The sequence below is a fragment of the Lutjanus erythropterus genome, chromosome 16, assembly GCF_056507025.1.
Source record: "Lutjanus erythropterus isolate fLutEry1 chromosome 16, fLutEry1.hap2, whole genome shotgun sequence".
NCBI classification, from domain to species: Eukaryota; Metazoa; Chordata; class Actinopteri; order Lutjaniformes; family Lutjanidae; genus Lutjanus; species Lutjanus erythropterus.
In genome coordinates, this window is record NC_139332.1 from 20,214,784 (window position 1) to 20,235,056 (window position 20,273).

General features: G+C 37.8%; 2 protein-coding genes across 3 annotated transcripts; both read right to left on the reverse strand.

Annotated features, from left to right (window-relative positions):
- Window positions 1-1,014: 1,014 nt before the first annotated feature.
- On the reverse strand, window positions 1,015-13,263 carry mapk15 (mitogen-activated protein kinase 15). The gene is made up of 14 exons (XM_084739281.1): window positions 12,875-13,263; window positions 10,228-10,326; window positions 9,853-9,882; window positions 8,774-8,864; window positions 7,747-7,877; window positions 6,439-6,602; window positions 6,138-6,277; window positions 5,744-5,801; window positions 4,106-4,243; window positions 3,737-3,842; window positions 3,283-3,610; window positions 2,625-2,752; window positions 1,531-1,683; window positions 1,015-1,381 (listed from the first exon to the last, which is right to left on the reverse strand). The coding sequence occupies exons 1-14, from the start codon at window positions 12,962-12,964 to the stop codon at window positions 1,190-1,192; spliced, it is 1,848 nt and encodes a 615-aa protein (XP_084595407.1). The 5' UTR covers window positions 12,965-13,263; the 3' UTR covers window positions 1,015-1,189.
- A 1,312-nt stretch (window positions 13,264-14,575) lies between these two features.
- On the reverse strand, window positions 14,576-20,199 carry vps28 (VPS28 subunit of ESCRT-I). 2 transcript variants are annotated; one of them, XM_084739385.1, is made up of 10 exons: window positions 20,144-20,199; window positions 18,955-19,018; window positions 18,804-18,832; window positions 18,479-18,516; window positions 18,283-18,372; window positions 17,266-17,371; window positions 17,039-17,140; window positions 16,559-16,612; window positions 16,389-16,480; window positions 14,576-15,731 (listed from the first exon to the last, which is right to left on the reverse strand). In XM_084739385.1, the coding sequence occupies exons 2-10, from the start codon at window positions 18,992-18,994 to the stop codon at window positions 15,611-15,613; spliced, it is 672 nt and encodes a 223-aa protein (XP_084595511.1). In that variant the 5' UTR covers window positions 18,995-19,018; window positions 20,144-20,199; the 3' UTR covers window positions 14,576-15,610. The 2 variants fall into 2 exon arrangements, with proteins under 2 accessions (XP_084595511.1, XP_084595512.1); XM_084739386.1 differs by lacking the exon at window positions 20,144-20,199 and adding an exon at window positions 19,887-20,108.
- Window positions 20,200-20,273: the final 74 nt, after the last annotated feature.

A 20,273-nucleotide genomic window follows, 5' to 3' on the forward strand; every position in this document is an offset into this window, starting at 1 on the left:
ACCACAAACTGAGTGCTGTCTTTTTCCATTATTTTGGAGAGAAGGCAGACATCCCCCCAAAACTGGGCAACTCACACCAAAACAATCTAGAGGGATAAACAGTACCACAGGTAAGAGGGAAAATACCTGTTTGATTTTGGGGTGAATTGCCCCTTTAAGACTAAACCATCAGTTCCATAAATAATTGTTCAAGACTCACAGAGGTAAAAATATATAAAAAAAATAAAGATTGGAGAAAGGTTTGAAGAACGAATTTTGTTTCTTCTTTTTTTCTAACCCATTAGAAATGCAGTGAGTGATTCTGGAGAAAGACATTGTTGCATCTGTATTAACAACCTAAAAACGTAATGTGTACCATCAGGGGCCATTATTCAGCACAATGAGCTTTCACTCATGTTAGTATGATACTTCTGATACTACTTTTTAGTAGGATTTTCAATGCCAGGCCTTCATGTGTAACAGAGGTTTTTCACATTGTTCTGCTGGTAAGAGATATGAATAATTTGAGCTTTCCACCTGTTTATAATTGAACTTTTAAACTTCATGGTGGTTTGCTGCCACAGTCATCCATGTCAGTTAAACATTATAAAGTGGGTTAATGAAACACAAATCTTATTCTTTCTGTATGGAACAGAGGGGCAGGTAGGCTTATTGCTTCTGTATTCACATGAAAATAATTCCTTATTGCATATAATCAATTCAAACAACTACTGTATATGCACATTTTACAGTTATTCTGTGTCCACCTGAAACCAACTAGCTCAGTGTACATAAACAAGCATAGAGGTCATTAGCTACATAGATAAACATGAAAAATTGTGGCCAGCAAAAAGTATTTGTGGGACCCTACTGACCACCTGTTTGTGATAATTAATACAAACAAATGCTGTTGAGTGAAACTTGTTATAGAAACAACAGAGGTACACAATTTCATGAATTGCTGGTACAGTTTGATAAATGTAATATGAAATCACACTGTATTTTTACAAATATGTCTTCATTGTCACAGACAATGGGTACATTCTACACACTATACAAGAGGTGTTTGACCTATTTTTTTTTTTTTTTTTTTATACAATTCCTGTTTCAGTTCACCGCGTGTCTAACATCCTAGAACAAAACAAACTTTGTTGTGTGTTCAAACACACCCAGCCCCTGTGTACCATAACCACTGACATGACAGCAGTTACTAGTTGTACGGGCGGCTTCGAAGCAGATTGTCCAGGTCCGTCTTGTTGATGGTGCCATAGGCCTGAGCGTAGCTTCCCAGTTTGGCTCGAGGGTCGCCTGCAGCTGCCACATTACAGTTACTCTGAAATACTTTCTTGCTGAAGCGTGGTGGTGGCCGAGCCTCACGAGCCTGAGGACTTGAGCGTTGGTTCTGCATGAGAAGAAACAGAGAGTTAGACACGCCATTCCATCAGTGGCTTAGCATAGCAGCCATGCTTTAAAATGTCCATATACAGATATGTCCATGCATTCTGTGTTCAATATTTAAACAGGCCTGTCCTGAGTGTGCGGTGGGCTTACCAGGCGTGCAGAAGTGACATACAGTCCAGAGGACAGGGATGGCTCATCTTTGCGAATCAGTGGGTTGTTCTGGGTTTGGTTTAGGGTCAAGGAGAAGGAACGGTTATGGGTCAAAGGGGCTGAGCGACCACGCTGGAGAATCTGGTCCATGGACTAGAGAGGGTAGGAATAATAAACAAAATACAGGGTGAGCAGCAGAAAGTGAAAGAGTAGAAGAGAATGCAAGAAACCTAAAGTAAAGGGTTGCAGAGTGAGTGATAAAATTAGAAATAAAATAAAAAATAAAATCTATATACAACATTCACTTTTACAGAATTACAGGAATAATTGTACAGAGTAACTGCACATATGTTGTAATACTAACATGGCGTGTAGCATTATACTAAAAAAGGATGACTGCACAGTTAGATATAGTAGCTTTTGTCTGTATATACATATATAAAAGGATGCATTATATCATTAAAAAATGTATGTGATTGAAAAGAGGGTTTCCACACCTTTTCCAAAGTCAAATTTAGGTGGTTTTCAAGTTTTAAAAGCACATCACAGCTGTGGTAAATGACATATTTATATACACAAATATGCTCAAAATGATTTTATTTCTTAATCACATTAAAATTGGATGTTACTGCACTATACACAACAAATTATATTTTGTGATCAAACTGAGTTGTCTTCATTTAGTGTGAAAGACAAAAGCGATTAGGCTCTTCCTGACTTATTTTATTTCTTCATCTAAAAAGTGAACTATTCAGTCAGAGAGCAATTTATTATTAAAGTAATACAATTACAGTGTCAAACAGTTTCAAGCACTTTATCCAAAATTCATGCACATTTAAAATCTTGAAAACATTACATTAAAATTGAAGTGATTTCAAAGATTTCCAGCACACGAGAGAATCCTGTGAATAATACGTACAATAGTATAAAATGTATATACTATAGAATGTGTACATAAAGTAAATATGACATACAGTCTGAGATTAAAGAAGTTAAATTTGCTGTGATGTAAGCAGTATAAATGGTTGTGGTGTAAAAATGAAAGCATTACGTCACATGAAGAGAGAACAAGTGGACTGAAGTCTGCTGCTTACTACGTTAGCATTGGTGCCCTCTGTTGGTGATGCTGCCGCATGTCCATTACTGGTCTGTTCCAATGGTCTGCTGGCTGCAGTGGAGTGGTAGTAATGAGGTGGACCAGCTGAATCACGAACAAAAACATCTGAATGAGGAAAAAAAGAGTTTGTGAAACGTAGAACAGGTAATCCTTCAAGAACTTTCCCTGACCAAAAGAGTCTAAAACAGAGAAAACTTTCATTTAAATCAGGTGCTATCTGAACAGATATTTAAATAACATATATTTTGGTCAGCCAAGGTAAAAAAGTAGTATATTTTAGTGAACTAGGAATATAATATAATATTACAAAAGTTACTACAACTATTCTTGTACACTTTTTGCATAATTTATAAAACATATAAATTCTGTTATATGTATACTTGAAGTTGTTCCATGTGTTTGTCTACAAATTTATTATATTATAGTTGCTCCAAAATAGCAAAGTTCAAGTTAACTAATCATTAACACATTGAATTATATGGATGATTAGTTGGACTACAAGTATTCTTGATATGCTAAAATTTAATACACCTATAATATTTAGTTTTCACCAACAAGGACCCAAAATCTGAAAAAGATTCTGAGGTTTGATACTCAGCCCTGTGTGGAAACTGTACAGATAAATTCACACATACTAGGGGCATGTGTGATGGGATTGTATGTGAGTTTTCCCAGGCCTGGACTCGCTAATGGACTCGTCTTCTCCCCAGCAGGCAAGGTGGACGCATTCAAAGGCACACCAGGCTTGGTGATGCTTGTATGTGAAGGTACATGGCTTGTCTCATCAGTCTTTTCATGTTGTGCTTTCCCCTCATGGTCAGCATTCCCAGTGCCATTTACTGCCACTGGACCCTTCTCCACTTTATCCTTCACACTGGGCTTGTCTCTGCTACTGATACAGCCTTCTTCCTTTGGCTTGATCAGCCTCAGCATCCCCTGATTAGTTCTCCTCTCCAGCATCATCTGCAGGTAAGAAGAGGAAAATTTGGTTTAAATTACACTTCTGCAATGAACTTCTTTGTAAGATGGCATACTGTGTACAAATTTAATTCATTATGGCATTCTGAACATTTATGACTCATTTTGTACCTCATAAAGTTTGTTGCGGTACTGAACCACAGATAATTGTACATCATCATCCACTGGCAGCACTACATCATAGTTAAGAGCTGGCTCCTTGGCTGGACTATGAAACCTACATGGAAAGAAAACACAGTTACATAAACGTGAGCAGTTAATGGTAATAGCACTGACATAATGATACCAATATCGATCCTTCTACTCTCAATCTGGAACTGGCGGCAAAGTATACTCAAAGAATTATTGATTCTAACTGCTAAACAAAGTAAATAAAAGAAAATATAAAGACATCTCTACAGTCTCTGCGCTGTAAGGGAAACCTGACCACAGCTACTAATCAATCAACCTGAATCAATGTGAATTATTGATCGTTAATACCTGGCTACATATGGGTGTTGGAGGGCCTGCTCAGCAGTCAGCCGCTTGTCTGGGTTGAAAACTAGCAAACCTCTCAATAGATCCAGAGCATCAGGAGGCACAGATGGCTGGAGAAGATCCTCCAGAGGCACCTGCGGTCTGGTATAGGAACCAAGAGTGGTATTTTAAAAGGCACTCCATTGCAACTCAACCACAAACAGTTTGATCAGACAGTCCTGTGTATTATGCTAGTAGCCACTAATGTATCTTCAAGCTGCTAGCCTCAATCAGAGATGAGGAGCTACAGAGGTCTGAGACTTCTTTCTAACTCTAAACCTGCAGATTTATTTCATTTTCAAATTTGTAATAAGAGGCAATTTATCAGACTTTGCACAGCTCCCTCCAGTGTCAGCAAATAACATTAAAATTTATACAACTTTTTTCACATATGCACTAGTACTCCTTAAGACCTACAAACTTTGATGTGTAAAATAGGTGAAGGTATCCTTAAGCTACCAAAAAAACAGGAGGAGGAAAAGAATACAGATGGGAGATTTGACTGAAACGATCAGGTCATGTTTAAGCAAATACATATCTGAAAAACTTAACAGAAATGTCTCTTTTCAGAGGTCATGACCCGGTTACTCAAAATGATCCACAGATTTTGTTGAGAGCAGTTTCAGGTGGAACTATTTTCATTCTACGAAACTAGACCAACCGACCAACCACATCTCTGTGCAGAAGGAAGTCAAGAAGGCTCATGCTTGTGACAGAACAGATGAGCTGGAAAGTCAGCACCACTAAGTGAGGTAGCTATCACGGTCAAATGGCTGGAAGCTGTAGTTTGGTAGAGAGAAAATAGGTCCTACATGAAACTGCTCACAACAAAGAGAGTGGAACACCTTAAGTAATCAGGATTATGATTTCTGGGAAGAGACACTGCTGTAGAGTTTTTAAAATGTATTTTTGGTGATCTGAGCACCACAGGACTTGTACCATCTAGTTGCATTGTATTGGAGAGAACATAGAAATCTCTACAGATGATACCTCGGCAATTCACACCAAAACAATCTAGATGGATAAATAGCATCACAGGCCAAAATAAAAATATGTATTTTGACTTGGGGGTGACCTGTCCCTTTAAAGTGCAAACTGTTGTGTCCTATGCAGGCTACAAATACAAGAAAGTCTGCAATCTTGTTCAAGCAGACAGCTCAACTCTCCCTGCTCACTCAGTGTCTCAACATGTAACAACACAGCACACACTTTTTTAAATAAGGTTGTTTATTTAAACTGCCATCCTTAGGTTATGATTTTGCTTTGTCACTGCTGTGTCGTTGCATGTCTGCCATAATCACAACTCCTGCTCTCTGAGCATGCAATCAGCTCCACCTCCCCTGCCTGTAATCTCTGATAATGATCATCCCAGTGGAGGGAAAAGAAATGTGTTATCAACACTCCCTAAACTAGTTCTCTGTGCCTGGAGTAACAAGGTCAGAAGAGGACAAGTGTCAACTGTAATCGCACACAAATAAAGTAATCCACATGAATTCAAGTGCAGTAGGTGTGTTGCTGGTTATATACATGTACATATTAAAAAATGAACACATGAGAATCCATGGTTAACAAAGTTTGTGTATAGTAGGAAGATTTTCTTACTTCAGTAACATCCTTTGAATGACAGAGGATCCATATTCAGACTTGATTGCAAGAATATCTAAAAATTAAATTGCATTTATTTAATTAATAATAATGAATTCTGCTCATTATGAAAAGTAAAGTGTGAGGAGTTTTAAAGACCAGTGTGCAGGATTTAGTGGCATCTAGTGGTGAGCTTGCAAATTGCAAAGACTTCGCCTCACTCAGTTTTATGATGGCTTCACTGTGTAAAACCAGTCTATTGTAGTGAAAGAGAATGATTCATATTTTCACATACAGTAATGAAAACATACTTAGGAATGCTATATTCTTTCTGCCATATTCTGCCAATAAATCTCTGTAAATCCTACACACTGGACTTTTACTTCCATTTAATTTGGAGGTCTTTATTCACCTTCTGGGCTGGGGTGTTGAATGGCACTCATGATCTTCTCTATTTGGTTGATGGTGGAGGTCCCAGGGAACAGGGCTTTTCCCAGCAGCATCTCTCCCAGGATACAGCCTAGGCTCCACATGTCCACACCTTTGGTGTACCTTTGGACAAGATGTACTCCTTTTTCAGGTCGGGTACACTCATAACTAACTTGCTGCTAAAACACCATCTTTGTCATCACTGAATAAACTGTGGTAAAGAACAAGCACAAACAGAGGCAGCAGTACAGATACTGACAACAGATGCTCATCACAGCCGATACCTTGTGGATCCCAGCAGGATCTCAGGAGCACGGTACCACCGTGTCGCCACATACTCCGTCAGCGCTGGATTCCCACTGTCCTCCTGGATCTGATTGAGTGATCTGGCCAAGCCGAAATCACACAGCTTGACTACACAGTCAGTGTCCAGCAGCACGTTGGATGGCTGTGGGAAACACAGACAAGGGAAACATTCTTCACAAGGACAATAATAGTTTGATTTTCATGTATCTACAGAGAGGTCAGGGCTGTGTCAGGGAGGGAAAAGAGGAAGAATATAAAAGAGTAAAATTCTTGCCTATTGTTTTAGAGGATTTTGTGTAGACTTGTCAGCAGATTTCCTGCAGATCAGTCCAAATGTTACTGAATATGAGTCATAATGGGTTAGATCTTTAGCTGAAACAATTAATTAATAAGTTGATCCACTAAATATTCATAATTTTAATTTGACAATCATAATCAATTATTTTTTTTCCCCACTTTTCTGTCTTTTATAACAGTGTAGACTGAATGTGTTTGGGTTTTGGACTGTTAGTTGGACAAAAAAGCCAATGGAAGACCTCAACTTGGAGTGACTTGCATTTTTAATTTTTTAGATATTTCACAGACTTAACTATTGATTGTACTTGGAAGATTAATCGATACTCAAAATAATCATTAGATGCAGCACTGTTTAATCTTAACAAATATGTCAGACTTTTTATGCTGTGTTTGAACTATTTTCAATGGTTTAAAACAAAACCACACTGAAAATTGATGTGAAAAATTGCTTTCATGTTACAATAATGACATAAATGCTTATATTAACACATCTGTCTATGCTAATAATATATATTTCAGTACCCATGAGTATACTTAAGTTCTTGCCATCAAAAAAAGTAGGGGGGAAAAAGGTTTCTTCATATATGTAATTATAGATATGCAATGGCATTTCCTCATAGTGTCTCCAAAAATGTCTGAAAATACCTCAAAACTGTGCGCACAGATTACAATTTCAATTTGAATAGTGAAATTAGATTCTATTTGATATGAAGGGGACAGAATGTGCATGTAAAGGTCTTTGATTTTTGATATAAGTTGTACCATGTTAATGAAATCACCCTTCAATACATTCATAAATACATGGCATGTAATGTTACACTAAACAACATTTACAAACACCACAAAACACAGATAAAGGAAATCATAAATATGTGAAACAATGAAAGGAATTTTGTTAGTAAAATATGTTTATGTTTTATGATTCAAAACCACACACACTTATCGCTAATATAAATTAATTCTTGACTAATGCTCAATATCCAGCATACCTTTTGGTCCCTGTGGATAACATTTCCTGAATGCAGGTATTTGATGGCTTTGAAGAGCTGGTACATCACATAACGTTTATGGATGTCCTTCAGTAGGGTGCCTTTCTTTATCACTGCATGCAGGTCAGTATCTGGTCCAAAGCAAAAAATAAAAATTGATGATAATACTGTGACTGTTATAGTAGCATCTACGAATGACTGGACTGTAAATCACCTTTAGCTATACTCATATCATGTTATATTATATCATATCATTTCACTGCTACTCTGTGTCAGCCGTTCAGGTATTAGAATCTGTATCAGCAAGGAAAAAAATGGTATCAAAACATCTCTAAGATCATTCTCATACTTTAGAGTATTAGGGCCAGGTATGCGGGGAAAAAGTGAGAGGTGGAAGAAATTTTTTAAATTTTGTATCTAGAATTGAAAAGTCTAAAATCAAAATGTTGGAAATAAATTCAAAATGTGAATAATGAAGTTGAAATGCTGAGAAAAAAAATACATTTTCAGGTTTAATTTGATTTCTTTTTGTTTTTTCAAATGTTATTCTTACTTCAAGAAAAAAAATCTTCCACCTTTCATTTTTTTCCTCCTGGTATGGCCCTAATACTCGTATTCTCATCCATGACTGTGGCACTGAGTTGCCAAACACATGCTACATGATCTCAACAAAGCAGTGTGCTGAAAGCGAAGTGACAGAGAGCAACAGTGGAGGTTTGTGTTGGGACGCTGGTGTACAGTCATGGATTAGACTGCAGAGAGGGAGAGGCCAATCTGTGGACTCAGCAGTAAGACAGCGCTGCCAGCCAAGGGAAGCAAAGGGCCGTCTACACGCACGCACACACACACACACACACACACACACACACACACACACACACACACACACACACACACACACACACACACACACACCTTGGTCTTTTCAGCGCCAAGTTAAACTGCTGAGAACTACTGTATCCTTCACTCTTCTCCATGCTGATCCATGTGCAAGCACTATGGCTATACAAGAACTCACAACACTCACCCATGTATTCAAAGATGAGATAAATGTCTTTATCATTCTGGGCTCTGATGACATTTAGCAGTTTGACAATGTTGGGATGATCTCCAAACTCCTGCGCACAGAAGAGAGATTTTAAGCAACAAAAACCACTCACACAAACACAGGGCCCACTTTGGCTACTGTCTGACCCATAATCACTGGCAGGTATTGTGAAAACAACAGGGAAACTTTCGACAGAGGTTACATAACAGTCAGTGTATGTATGACAACAGCTGATTAGGGGGCAGTGGCACAGCTGAAGGTTACATGAATGTAGGTCAGCAAATAAAGTGTGGAACTGGAGTATGTTACATAAGTATATAAAGCACATTGTTGTCAGTGTGTTACTGTGACCTGTATGTTTAATCACTGCCTGCACACCAAATTTCCTTCAGGACAATGACAACGTTGAAGCTGAATGAGGCCTGGCTAATCAAACAACACTGATATGCACTGTCAATAAAAGCACCAAAAAACAAAACAAAACATTGTACTACTGCTGAGCATCTCCTCTGCCATACTTGTGTTATCATTCATATTGAGAGGTATTAAACCTATTAGTGTTTATCACTGTACAGCTTTTTAGCAAACTGCACCAGCAGCAGTCCACAACTCAGCATTCCTGATAAAACTATTTTCTCTGTTCACGCAACCTGGGCATTGAATGCAAAATACCACTACTTAAGAGGAAAAGCCCTCTTAGAATGACTTTTACAAACTACTCTGAAGGAAACATGTTGCAGTTTTAAACAATCCTTGACTTGAAATGGAATATGTTGAAAATGTCACTGGTATGGCCCATATGCTTCTCTTCTTTTACTATTTATCTTGTGTGGCTTTTATGTATTATGTGAGTTCTAACATGTTCTTTATGTGAAACTGCTTGCACTGCTATCTTGAAAAGGACTCCCAGGGAGAAACAATCTTATATCTCAGTGGAACGAGAGAAGAGTGAAGTAGAAAGTAGGGCTGAGATTATTCATCTTTCAGTCGTTGGGACTTGATGATAGCAGGACAGTTAGTTGACCTTTATTTAAATCAAACACAATTATTATTGTTACCTGGAGGAACATGATTTCCCTGAATGTCCGCTGCAAAAGGAGAGAACATCACAGTTAGGAACATGCAGCCATAAACTCAGTACACACAAGTCTCCTGTTCTGGTCAATCATTACTCAAACTCGTCTGTCCATTGACAAAGCCGGGGGAGCCAATTTTAGGAGAGATGGAAAACTACACTTACCATTTTCAGACCTTCTCTTAATTGCTGCTTTTTAATAATGTTACCTCTTCAGACCAATAAAAACTAAGCAAATAATCACTATTGACATTGCTCTATTTAAGGGGTACGATTGGGCTAGATACTAGATATGATGTGAAAAGTTAACAGGTTACAATAGTGACTTTACTCCATGTCACACACATCAAACACACACCTGGGCATCTGTCCTGTTCCTGAAGGCATCAAAGATCTTCTTCACAGCCACAACCTCACCCGTCTGTCTGTCGACGGCTTTCCATACAATGCCATAAGCCTGAAAAAGACACAAAACAACTTTTAACATAACGCATCTGGTCACCTCTTCTACATGCAGAAGGTGGCTCATATTCAGTCAAACATTAACAAGGATGCCAACCAGGAAAACAAAAAAGGGAAAAAACTGTGGTCAGGACTGTAGCCAAGAAGAAATACTTTTTCAATTCATTCTGCAGTTAACTTGTATTGGCTAATTTCTCAGGAGTTTCTCTGCGTGATGGTCTCAAAGACTATACTCTACTCTGTTTGGAACACTGGAGGTTGTATTTATTATCTGCTGTATCTCTTGTTTTGGCTTGGTCTAAAAATGTCAAATTTAAAGATGGAGTTCTAAACATATCAGCATGGGCCTTTTAAAAACCCAAAAGCCATATTTCCACCATAGGAACCTTCCTCAGGGACTAGAAACCTTTGGAGGGACTCTGTATTTGTACCGCAGAGATCAGGATCTAAGTTAAGGAACATTATTTTACCGCCTCCCTGCGAGGGTAGTTCTTTCCAAACAACAGCTACTTTGCAGACAATGCAGATTAGATTGCCTCATTAGGGTGCCATGAGCCAGAGCTGTCAATTGAAATAGCTGGCCTCAGGTGTGGACATTACAGATGCATCATCAAACATGTCTAGTTAACATTACCGCGACTCATTCTATAAGGCTCTGTCAGCAAGCAGCCTTTCGTCAGTTCATAGCTATGCAAACACGGCTAAAATGCTGAGCTAAATGGTCAGAATTATGGTTTTAATTCACTCGAAACGACTCCAACAGTGGGACAAATGTTTAAAAACCATTCTGTGTAAAAGGGGGAAGCATCTGGTGACCGATGGGATATACATGAAAACAGAGGAATGTATCATCCTTGACTGCTTGTGTGAAACTATGCATCAGCCAACAATGTGGGCATCCTTTACCCTGGATACGGAGGACAGAAATAAAACACTAGATGCAATGACATTTATATCTACGATGAGAGGACCACTGATGATGATGATGACAGCAGCCTTTCCTCAGATTAGCATATTTCTGAACAAGAAGTTCCAGGTACTTTGAGTAGGAACACAGTTTATGTGTAACTTTGAATTAGGAAATGGAAACATCTGATCACTTTATACCTCAAAAACAAAAGGTAAGGACATGACCTCTGTGTCCTAGTGACAACCCTGACTATGGTGAGGGCAGAGTCAGGGTGCTGATGTAGGCAGTGAAGTCAAGCATAACAGAGGCAGCAGTGAGGCATCAGAGCACACTATTATTGCAGAGACACAAGGACTGTCAGTAGAGGCAGTGGATCAGATTCACACAGCCTGGCAGCTGGTGACCGTACGTCTCTTGTCTCTGTCAAAAGAGATAGTGATGTTTCAAAACAAAACACAGTTTAATCACAGCTGTAAAATCACTTTATGACTATCTAAAGCCAATTAGCACCACGCTGCCCACTATTGTTCCCCTGAAGCATCACTGTGCAGGACACCACTATCGCACCAGTCAAGTGTAAACAGGTTCAACAGTTGTGTAACATGAGTCACAGCGGGCCCCAGGTATGTTTTAGTAAGCCAATGTGACTGGAGTACGTGGCAGTAACCACCTGGCCACTTCATGCACAGCAGGCAGCAATTTGTGAGTCTCTGTGGACAGTCAGTGGAAAGAAAACCAGTCTGTTTTTAGTCATGTGGCAACCGCACCAGTGCAGAGAAAAACAAAAGGGAACAAGTGTCCTCATACATCAGCTGATCTGCAAGGAAAGTCCTGCCAAAGTAAATAAACCCCATGCTGCTTACAACACTGGTATTTCACTGGGGACCTTAAGTCTGCATAATTACAGGAATTTATTTTAAGATTAAAGTACAGAGGGGACTTAAGAAGATGTGGTAAACATTAATGTACAGGTACACAGGGGGTTGAAACAGTATTCAAAGTGTTTGACAAATGACAAAATATTTGGAAAAGGGATTCAAAGGTGCATAAAGGAGTTTTGTTACAGAGCTTGACTGATATAGCTACTGACCAATATTGGCCTGTGACAGCTATATCAGACTGCATTGGTATTAATGTTTTTTTTTAAGAATAATAATTTAATAATTTGTAATTTATCCTTATAGGCAGCATTTTGTGTATTTTTTTTTTTATCCTTTTCCTTGATCCAGGTTTAATATTCTATATATTATTGTTCCATTTGTGTTGTTTTTAATTTAGGCTAAAAGTATTTATAATTATTAAAAGATACCAGTGCGAGTTTACTGTTTTTGTGCCATGATGTCATTTTGGAAAATACCCTGCCTCCATTACATCTTTGTCAAAAAAAGTGTTTCATAAACAATTTTAAGGGATCATTGCAAAAAACATGTTTATGCACATTATATTCTGTACTAATAATATCAGCCAATATATTGATATCATATGTTCTTTACCCTCTAACATTGGTATCAGCATCTGCCCCAGAAATCCAGAATTAGTCAGACTCTGTTTTGTAATTAATTGTAAAACCTGGAGTAAATTAAGCTCAATTTCCATTAAAGCCAGTAAAATTAGAAGAGAAACTGTCACTCACCCCTTTTCCAAGTCTCTTTTTGATTTCATACTTCAGAGAAATGTGTTCCTCCACCTCACTCACGTTTGCCGATTCATATTTTTTGCTCATTTTCTTCAACAGTTGTTTCTCCCGTTCATGCAGAAAGTCCCAACATACTCTTTGATAATTCCTCAGTAGTCTTGGAACAGGTGTTAAAACAGTTCAGACCAGAACTGTAGCATCAAACGGGATGCAAATTTGATGAATACCAAAGTAATGAACGCTAGTCGAGTCTCTCTGCAGCTTATCCAGCAGCACACATGCGACCCTGAACTTATAGTTGACAGACGTCGCGTTGCTTGCGGTTCAATAAATCAATCACTGTCGGCCGAGACGCAGCAGGTTCGTCTTTGACTCCATGTACTCACTGAAAAACTTTTTTGGATTTACTACGCAGAATATGTTGCTGTTTCTTAAGTTAATTTCAAATTCTCTCTGGACGTAGTTTCGATTCTCCCACACTGCAGCCGCTAACAGACGAACGGAAGAGTTTTGTCATTTCTCGTCGTCCTGGTAACGAATACACTGCTGCCCAATTTCTTAAAGGAGCCGCCGCACAAACACTTCCTGATAAACTCCAAGGAAACCAAAACGATTTTTAATAAGTTTATTATTATTATAATTATTTTAACATTATTACGTGTGTCATTATTTTTAACTTTACTTACATTATTTATTTCCTTTATCTTTTTAGTTTGATATACTCATTTATAGGGCTGCCACTGATGGACATCTGTTGTCAAGGAGATTAGCTGGATTTATGAGACCTCTTTTATTCTTGTACTCAGACGAAAAACAGCACCTTTTCATCATGACCACCATTCAGATAAAAGAATGAAGATCCCCATACAGTCTTGTTTGATGAGTTTCATGCTGTTAGTCCTCACAAGCAAGCAGAAAACAAAAAAAGATGCATCAACTATGGTCTCTGCCAGCAATCAACAGTGCTAGCCCATCAACAGCCCTACTAGATTTTTAACTCCAGAGAAGCAACAGCAAAAAAAAAGTTTCACCTGGAAAAATACAACAGACAGGATAAAAGACAATTAAAACAGAAAAAGATTCTTTTTAGGGATGCACGATAAATATCAAAGACAATAAATTATCGGCTTGTAATGGGGAATGTATATTATTATTAGTTTTTTAATGCAATATTAATAATATAACTGTATTGATTGTCAAAGCGTTTAAGATGAATTCTTAGGCAAAAAAAAGTGTTTGTGAAGTTTTCTGATGTGCTTTACTAGAAAAAAAAAAACTTTGAGGAATCTAAACTTTTTTGTTTTGTTGGCTTACTTTAGACTGTAACAGTTACAAGCATATTTTGTAAAAAATAAAAACACAATGGTCAGAAATATTTGTATTACCAAAAGTAATGTGTGCATTGCACTGAATAGGAACTTGGAGGCACAGAACACACCCAATGCACAGAGGGACTTGAGCTGGGTGGTCAATAGGGGCCCAAGAGAAAACATTTTGCCACCTAACAGGTAAATTTGGCACGGCTCATTGGGCTGTTGCTGTGGCAAATAGACAGTTCAGCTGCAGAAATGAAGCCATATCACAAATGCATACAAAAGGCAATCAAAACAACTGTCAATGTCATTTGTCACGAGTTTTAGACGACACAAGAAAAAAATAAGAACATTTTTACCTTATTCACACACAAGACAAATTAAGTCAGAGGTAGCTTTTTCATCTTTATTTCTAAAAAGGTGTTACATGCTTTCATTTAAAAATCAAAACTATTATTTACAATGATAAATCTTAATAAATATGTTCTCCCTAATGTTGTTTGAGGGCCAAAACATATTTAGCAAGCAAAATTAAGAGGGGGTGTGTCCACCTCGCTTTTGCCCACTTCATGTGGCCAAACCCTCACCTCTAAAGGAAATATGGATTAGGTATGTTAACAGAATACAGGGGTAGAAAATGTACACAAATAACTCCTTCCACCATAGTTTCATATAATTATTAATTTGAAGTGCAGTCTAAATAATTATTTCAGCTGAATTTAATTTCCATTAACTGACAACAAGCTTCAGCTTCTCATTTTACTCCATTGACAAAAACTACTGTAGGACTCTACTGTAGAAATGTGTGATAGAAAAACAAACATGGTATACAGAACAAAAAATGGTAATCTGACCCCATCCGGCAGATAATGGATAGAACTAGGGTACCAAAAAGAAAAAATATATATATTCATCTTTCCAATAATACAAAGGCTTTGGCTGTTACAACCTTTTTGTCACTTCGCCCAATATAATTTTATCATGCTTCATAGTTGGTTCTCTGCAAAACTTAAGTATAAAATTAGACCTTTTTGATTTTACAGTACAAAGTTAGAAGTAAACGGTTCTGTCAGATTAAACTGCCAATGTTAAAATGATCTAGCACACAGGTTTGTCTAGAAAAGAGGCCAATGAAGCGTCTCACAGCCTGGTCGACAAGACTACAGGCAGCATGATGGACCAGATACAGTGGAGGATACAAGGCGGTGAACGTTGAATAATACAGATCATGAATAAAGGACATATGAGACAAATGGAAGGGAAAGAACTGGGGGGGATCAGAGACAGAAAACCTGTCCAGACATAAATCCACTCCCTACCAATAGCCATTAGAAGAAAGTAGAGTGTTTCTTTTTTTTTTAACTTAAGAGATATTAGAGTCAGAATTTCAGACAGATGAGATAAGAGATGGATAGATGCTTTAGGAGGAGTGGAGGAAGCGGTTGAAGGCATTGTAGGCCGACTCCAGATCAAACAGCATCTGGCGCACCTGATTATCATCCAACTCGTCTGAGGCTGACATGCTGCTGAGGGTGGTCAACCTGGAGAGAACAAATAAAAAATCAAGAGAGATGACAGTTAGGACAAAACTGTGAAGACACGTTGAAGCCAGGCTGGTGACAGACCCATAGGACGTCTTGAATCCTTATACAAAAAAAACTCTTAAAACTCTGCATGAAAAGCCACTGCATTTTCATCACTGAAGGGTACTGGAGAAATACGATTTATTGAGCTTTGTGTATACTCACTCAGTAAATTCTATTAGATCCTTAAGATTATTCTCTGTACAAGGCTGTAACATACCATTTCACCACACTTCATTTCATTTTCACAGCTTTTTTTTTTTTTTAGTAAAAGCCACTTATCAGTGGAACACCCTGCCTGGTGATATGAGGAGCTGCAGCTCTATCAGCACTTTACAAAATCAATTTAAAAAGTTTGTAAAAAGCTCACTGACCGTGAAGTCTGTATTTTATGACTTGTTTTAATTCGACAAGCATACATTTGTGATGTGCTACTACTGTGTGTAGCTTTAATTGTGTGTCCTGTATGTTCTTTTTTGTACGACTTTATGTTATTCTGGTGGTATTATGTGGACAAAATCCTGTCCATCTGAGCAAGTATGTGTGTGTCACTGTGATTAAATTGGTGTGTACACAACTTTAACATTGAAAACTGGACGGTCCAGTGTAACTAACCAGAGGCTGACTTTGTCCTTTGCTTCAGAGTCTGGAGGCATATTGCTCATTCTGTTCATGGTTTCCATCAGCTCCCTCAGATCTGGCTGGATCTGGACCAATGAAAGAGTCAAGTAAGCAAATGTTTTTGTCTGTCAATTATCAACACCTCACACTTTTTGTTTATTTACCTCATCCATGGCCCTGATCTCCAGTCTCAGCTTGTCCATCACAGTGATGAAGAGCTAAAGGTCAGAGAAGGTGAGAGAAAGAGGTAAAGAATGAGATAAAGCCCAACATATTTTCTAACTTCCACTCTCAGCAACAAGAAATATGATTGTTTTTTACTGTAAACACAAACAGGACACACGGTCCTTGCCAAAATCACACTGCTGTCCATCCACTGATTTTATTAGCTTGTCTGATTTTATGAGTTGATATCAAAGTTGGCTGTGGATACCATTGGCAACACCCATTCACATTTTTCAATGACTGACCAGAGGATGGGCCAAATTAAGTGAAACCACTTCAGCCACTTAGAGCTTGAACTGAACGCACTAAATCATGATATAAAAAATACAGCTGCAACAATTTGTATTCTGGCACGCTTCCAAAGTAAGCCTCCTATCTGCACTGACAGTTTAATATGATGGAGGGGAGAGAGGACGTACAGAAACTATATCTGCAATGCAGCGGTTAAGGTTGCCCTTGTCATCCTTGATGGTGATTGGTCGGTCCTCTTTAATCCTCTCCATGGCAAGTGGGCAGTCAAGCTAGGAAATAAAATGGCGAGAACACAAAGACAAAAATAAATCTAAAAGAACTGGTAGAACAATTCCATGGTACATTAATGACAACATTCACAAGTCAAAAGCCTGCACTGCAAATGAGAACTCACTCTGTACTTCCTGCAGAAATCATCGATGGAGCCCACATCAGAGCCCTGCACCTGTTTGAAAGCAGCCTTGTACTGAACCAACAGTCTGGAACAGGAAGCAGTGTACCTGAAAACAGACAACATTAATAAAAACAACATCTTCTAACCTCTTAAACTCTGCAGGGAAATCCACGTCCCCAGCTGACATTACTCTCTTTCATAGACTGTAGCAGGGTATCATATGAAACTAGAAGACCTAAGGATTTCAATGATACCAACCATGTGATGCTAGCTTGTCGGGAAGTTGGCTAAATATAACTCCAAATGTATGGCATGGCAATATTCCATGCAGTTTGGGACAGAGACCATGCAGTTATCTGCATGCAATACACCTTTATTTTGCCTATTCTACTTCCTATCTATCTCTGCATAGTGTGGAGTCCAATTTTATTCATGAGTAATGATGTTAGTGCCCATAATAGCCATTTAATTGTACCGAGACCACTTTTTGAAACTTGAACTCACTGTATAAAATGACCATTTCTGATCTCTAGGATAATCACATCCTCATAAAACTTCACAACCCCAAACTAAACACCCGGGGCATTGAAAGGCTTTCCTTGGAGTACTAACAATAAGCGGATTTATGAGCAAACCCCAGAACAGAGGTGCTCACCATCCAATCACCAAAACATGCAATTCTTGCAGAAATCTCCAGAATATCAAAGGTGTCTTGGGGTTTTAATGTGTTTTTTCTTGAACTTTTTTTTATCAGTTCTCAAGTGGTCAAGATGATTAAATTAGAACCAATACTTAAATCATGTTCTAATCCCTTATACACTCTAAACTTTCCAAATTTGAATAGGAACCTGATGAAAAAATACAATGTTTATTACAGATCTAGAAAAACTTGTCACATAGTACTGGGCTGTATCTGTATTAATCTTTGGGTTCTCAGCTTTCAGGTGAAGTATACCACTTCTATTTGGCAGATATTGTTGTAAGCATAAAAGGTAAACTTGTGTAAGTATAACTCACTCATTAGGTGTGACACAGTCCTTGATGTAAGCCTTCTCCAGGGCCTGAAGGGTCTTGACGACAGCAAACAACTCTGCCATGTTATCATACCTTCAGAAACAATAAATAATGAGGTGTAACAGTGACCACACTGTGAATCCCTAGGTTAATTTGTATTCATGTTAGGCTAGCAATTAGTAATGCGTAGGATACTCACTTCTCTCGTTCTCGTGCATTTTTGTATAATTTCACTTCCTGAAAAGAGATGATTGGTGAAAGCTTTAACATGGCTAAGAAACAGAATATCACATATTTATGATTTCATCTATGGTTTTAATTCAGTTTTAAAGATGTACTTCTTGTCAAAGTAACAGCCATAAAAATGGCTCATTAATTTTCCTTCAAGGTAAATTTTGGTGAGCAATTTAAAAAAAGAAAGAAAGAAAGAATCAGATATTTGTAATTCCATCAATGATTAGGTTTCTTTAAAATTAAAAATCCTGTTTGCCAGGCCTTGGTTAAAGCATGAAAAGTATACTTACCTCATATAATTCTGGTTTATTGGCCGGAGCTGTGGGGATAAAATAATTACATGCTTTGAGTGACATTAACTGTCATTTACTGTTGAAAGGATGATGACTGCATAATTTGAATAACTAAATTGTAGACGTTAGATTAATGAGAATGTCTTACCTCCTCCCACACCTCCTGTATTGGGTATCCCATGGAACATGATGCTGATGTATCAGAACTTGATCTGAAAAAGATTTATGTTAAAAATCTGTCTAATAACTGGCTGATAATTCTGACCTCTTTTTTCAGGTTTATTCAAGCCATATTTTAAATGCTTTCTCTCATTTGGACTGTCCTCTTGACATATGGATGTGTTTCTCTTTAGCACTTTGTAATGTGAATTTTGAAAAGTGCTCTATAAATAATGATTATTATTATTATCTTTAAGTATTACCGATATGTGATGCTGCTCTTCTGATACAACAGGTAAGTATAACTACAAAAGCAGCACTTGAGGGACCTCAGAATGAATTAAAGACATTTTCTGATTTATCACTTTTAGCATTTAATTACGGATGAACCGGTTTCACAATAAACTGTGGTGAAATTCCTATACTGTTTCAAAGTTTACTTATCTTAAAATCATGTTTGATTACTGCACTTTGAAAAAAACAATACTACTAACAAAAAGAAAAATAATACATAATACTGATCATTATAAACGTGATATGAAAAGTTCATACCACTTAATTTCTCCTTCCACATATTTTTGGTATAATTTCTTTCTAACATACTAGTTCCTCAAGCGAGATGTTAACCATCGGAAATATTCTCAACCTTAACATTAATCTCTTTTATGTCCGGTTTTAGGGACAACATGCAGCTGTTTGTTTTCTCATTTGAACTGATGAAAACTGTAAGTTTTTTGTTCCATATCTACGAAAGGTAGACTTTGTTCGATGTTCAGACCACACAGGTTGGCTACAGTAGTTGAACAATACAAATACAAATAATACAAAAGATGTTGCTGCCACGTATAGTATAAAAACTCGCTCAGTATTAACATTCATTCGATGAATTTGCTTTTCCACTGACAATAAAAATCCCCCTACTGAAGAAAGACGACCATCAGCCCCCAGTATCTTGTTTTGCCGAACTAGCTTAGCTAGCCTGAAGTTAGCTGTCGATGCTAGCTCGTAAGCACTTCCTTTATTATTTACTATAACTGGACCTTACAGATTGTCGTTTGTACACATCAAACTTTGTATTAGTGACCACTATTATGATAACAGGTAGAAGGTCCACAGGGTTTCAACGCTATTTCAAATATCAGTGTTTAATCAACGAAATTAAAATACACTTTACTCACCCTTTCGGCAAAATGCTGTGACGTCAATGTAAACACACCCTCCTGCGAGGACCCGCAGACGTCAAAATATTAGGTGTCCTCTGAGCCTAACCAAAAATATAAAATTTTTAAGATTAATAATGACTTGTCA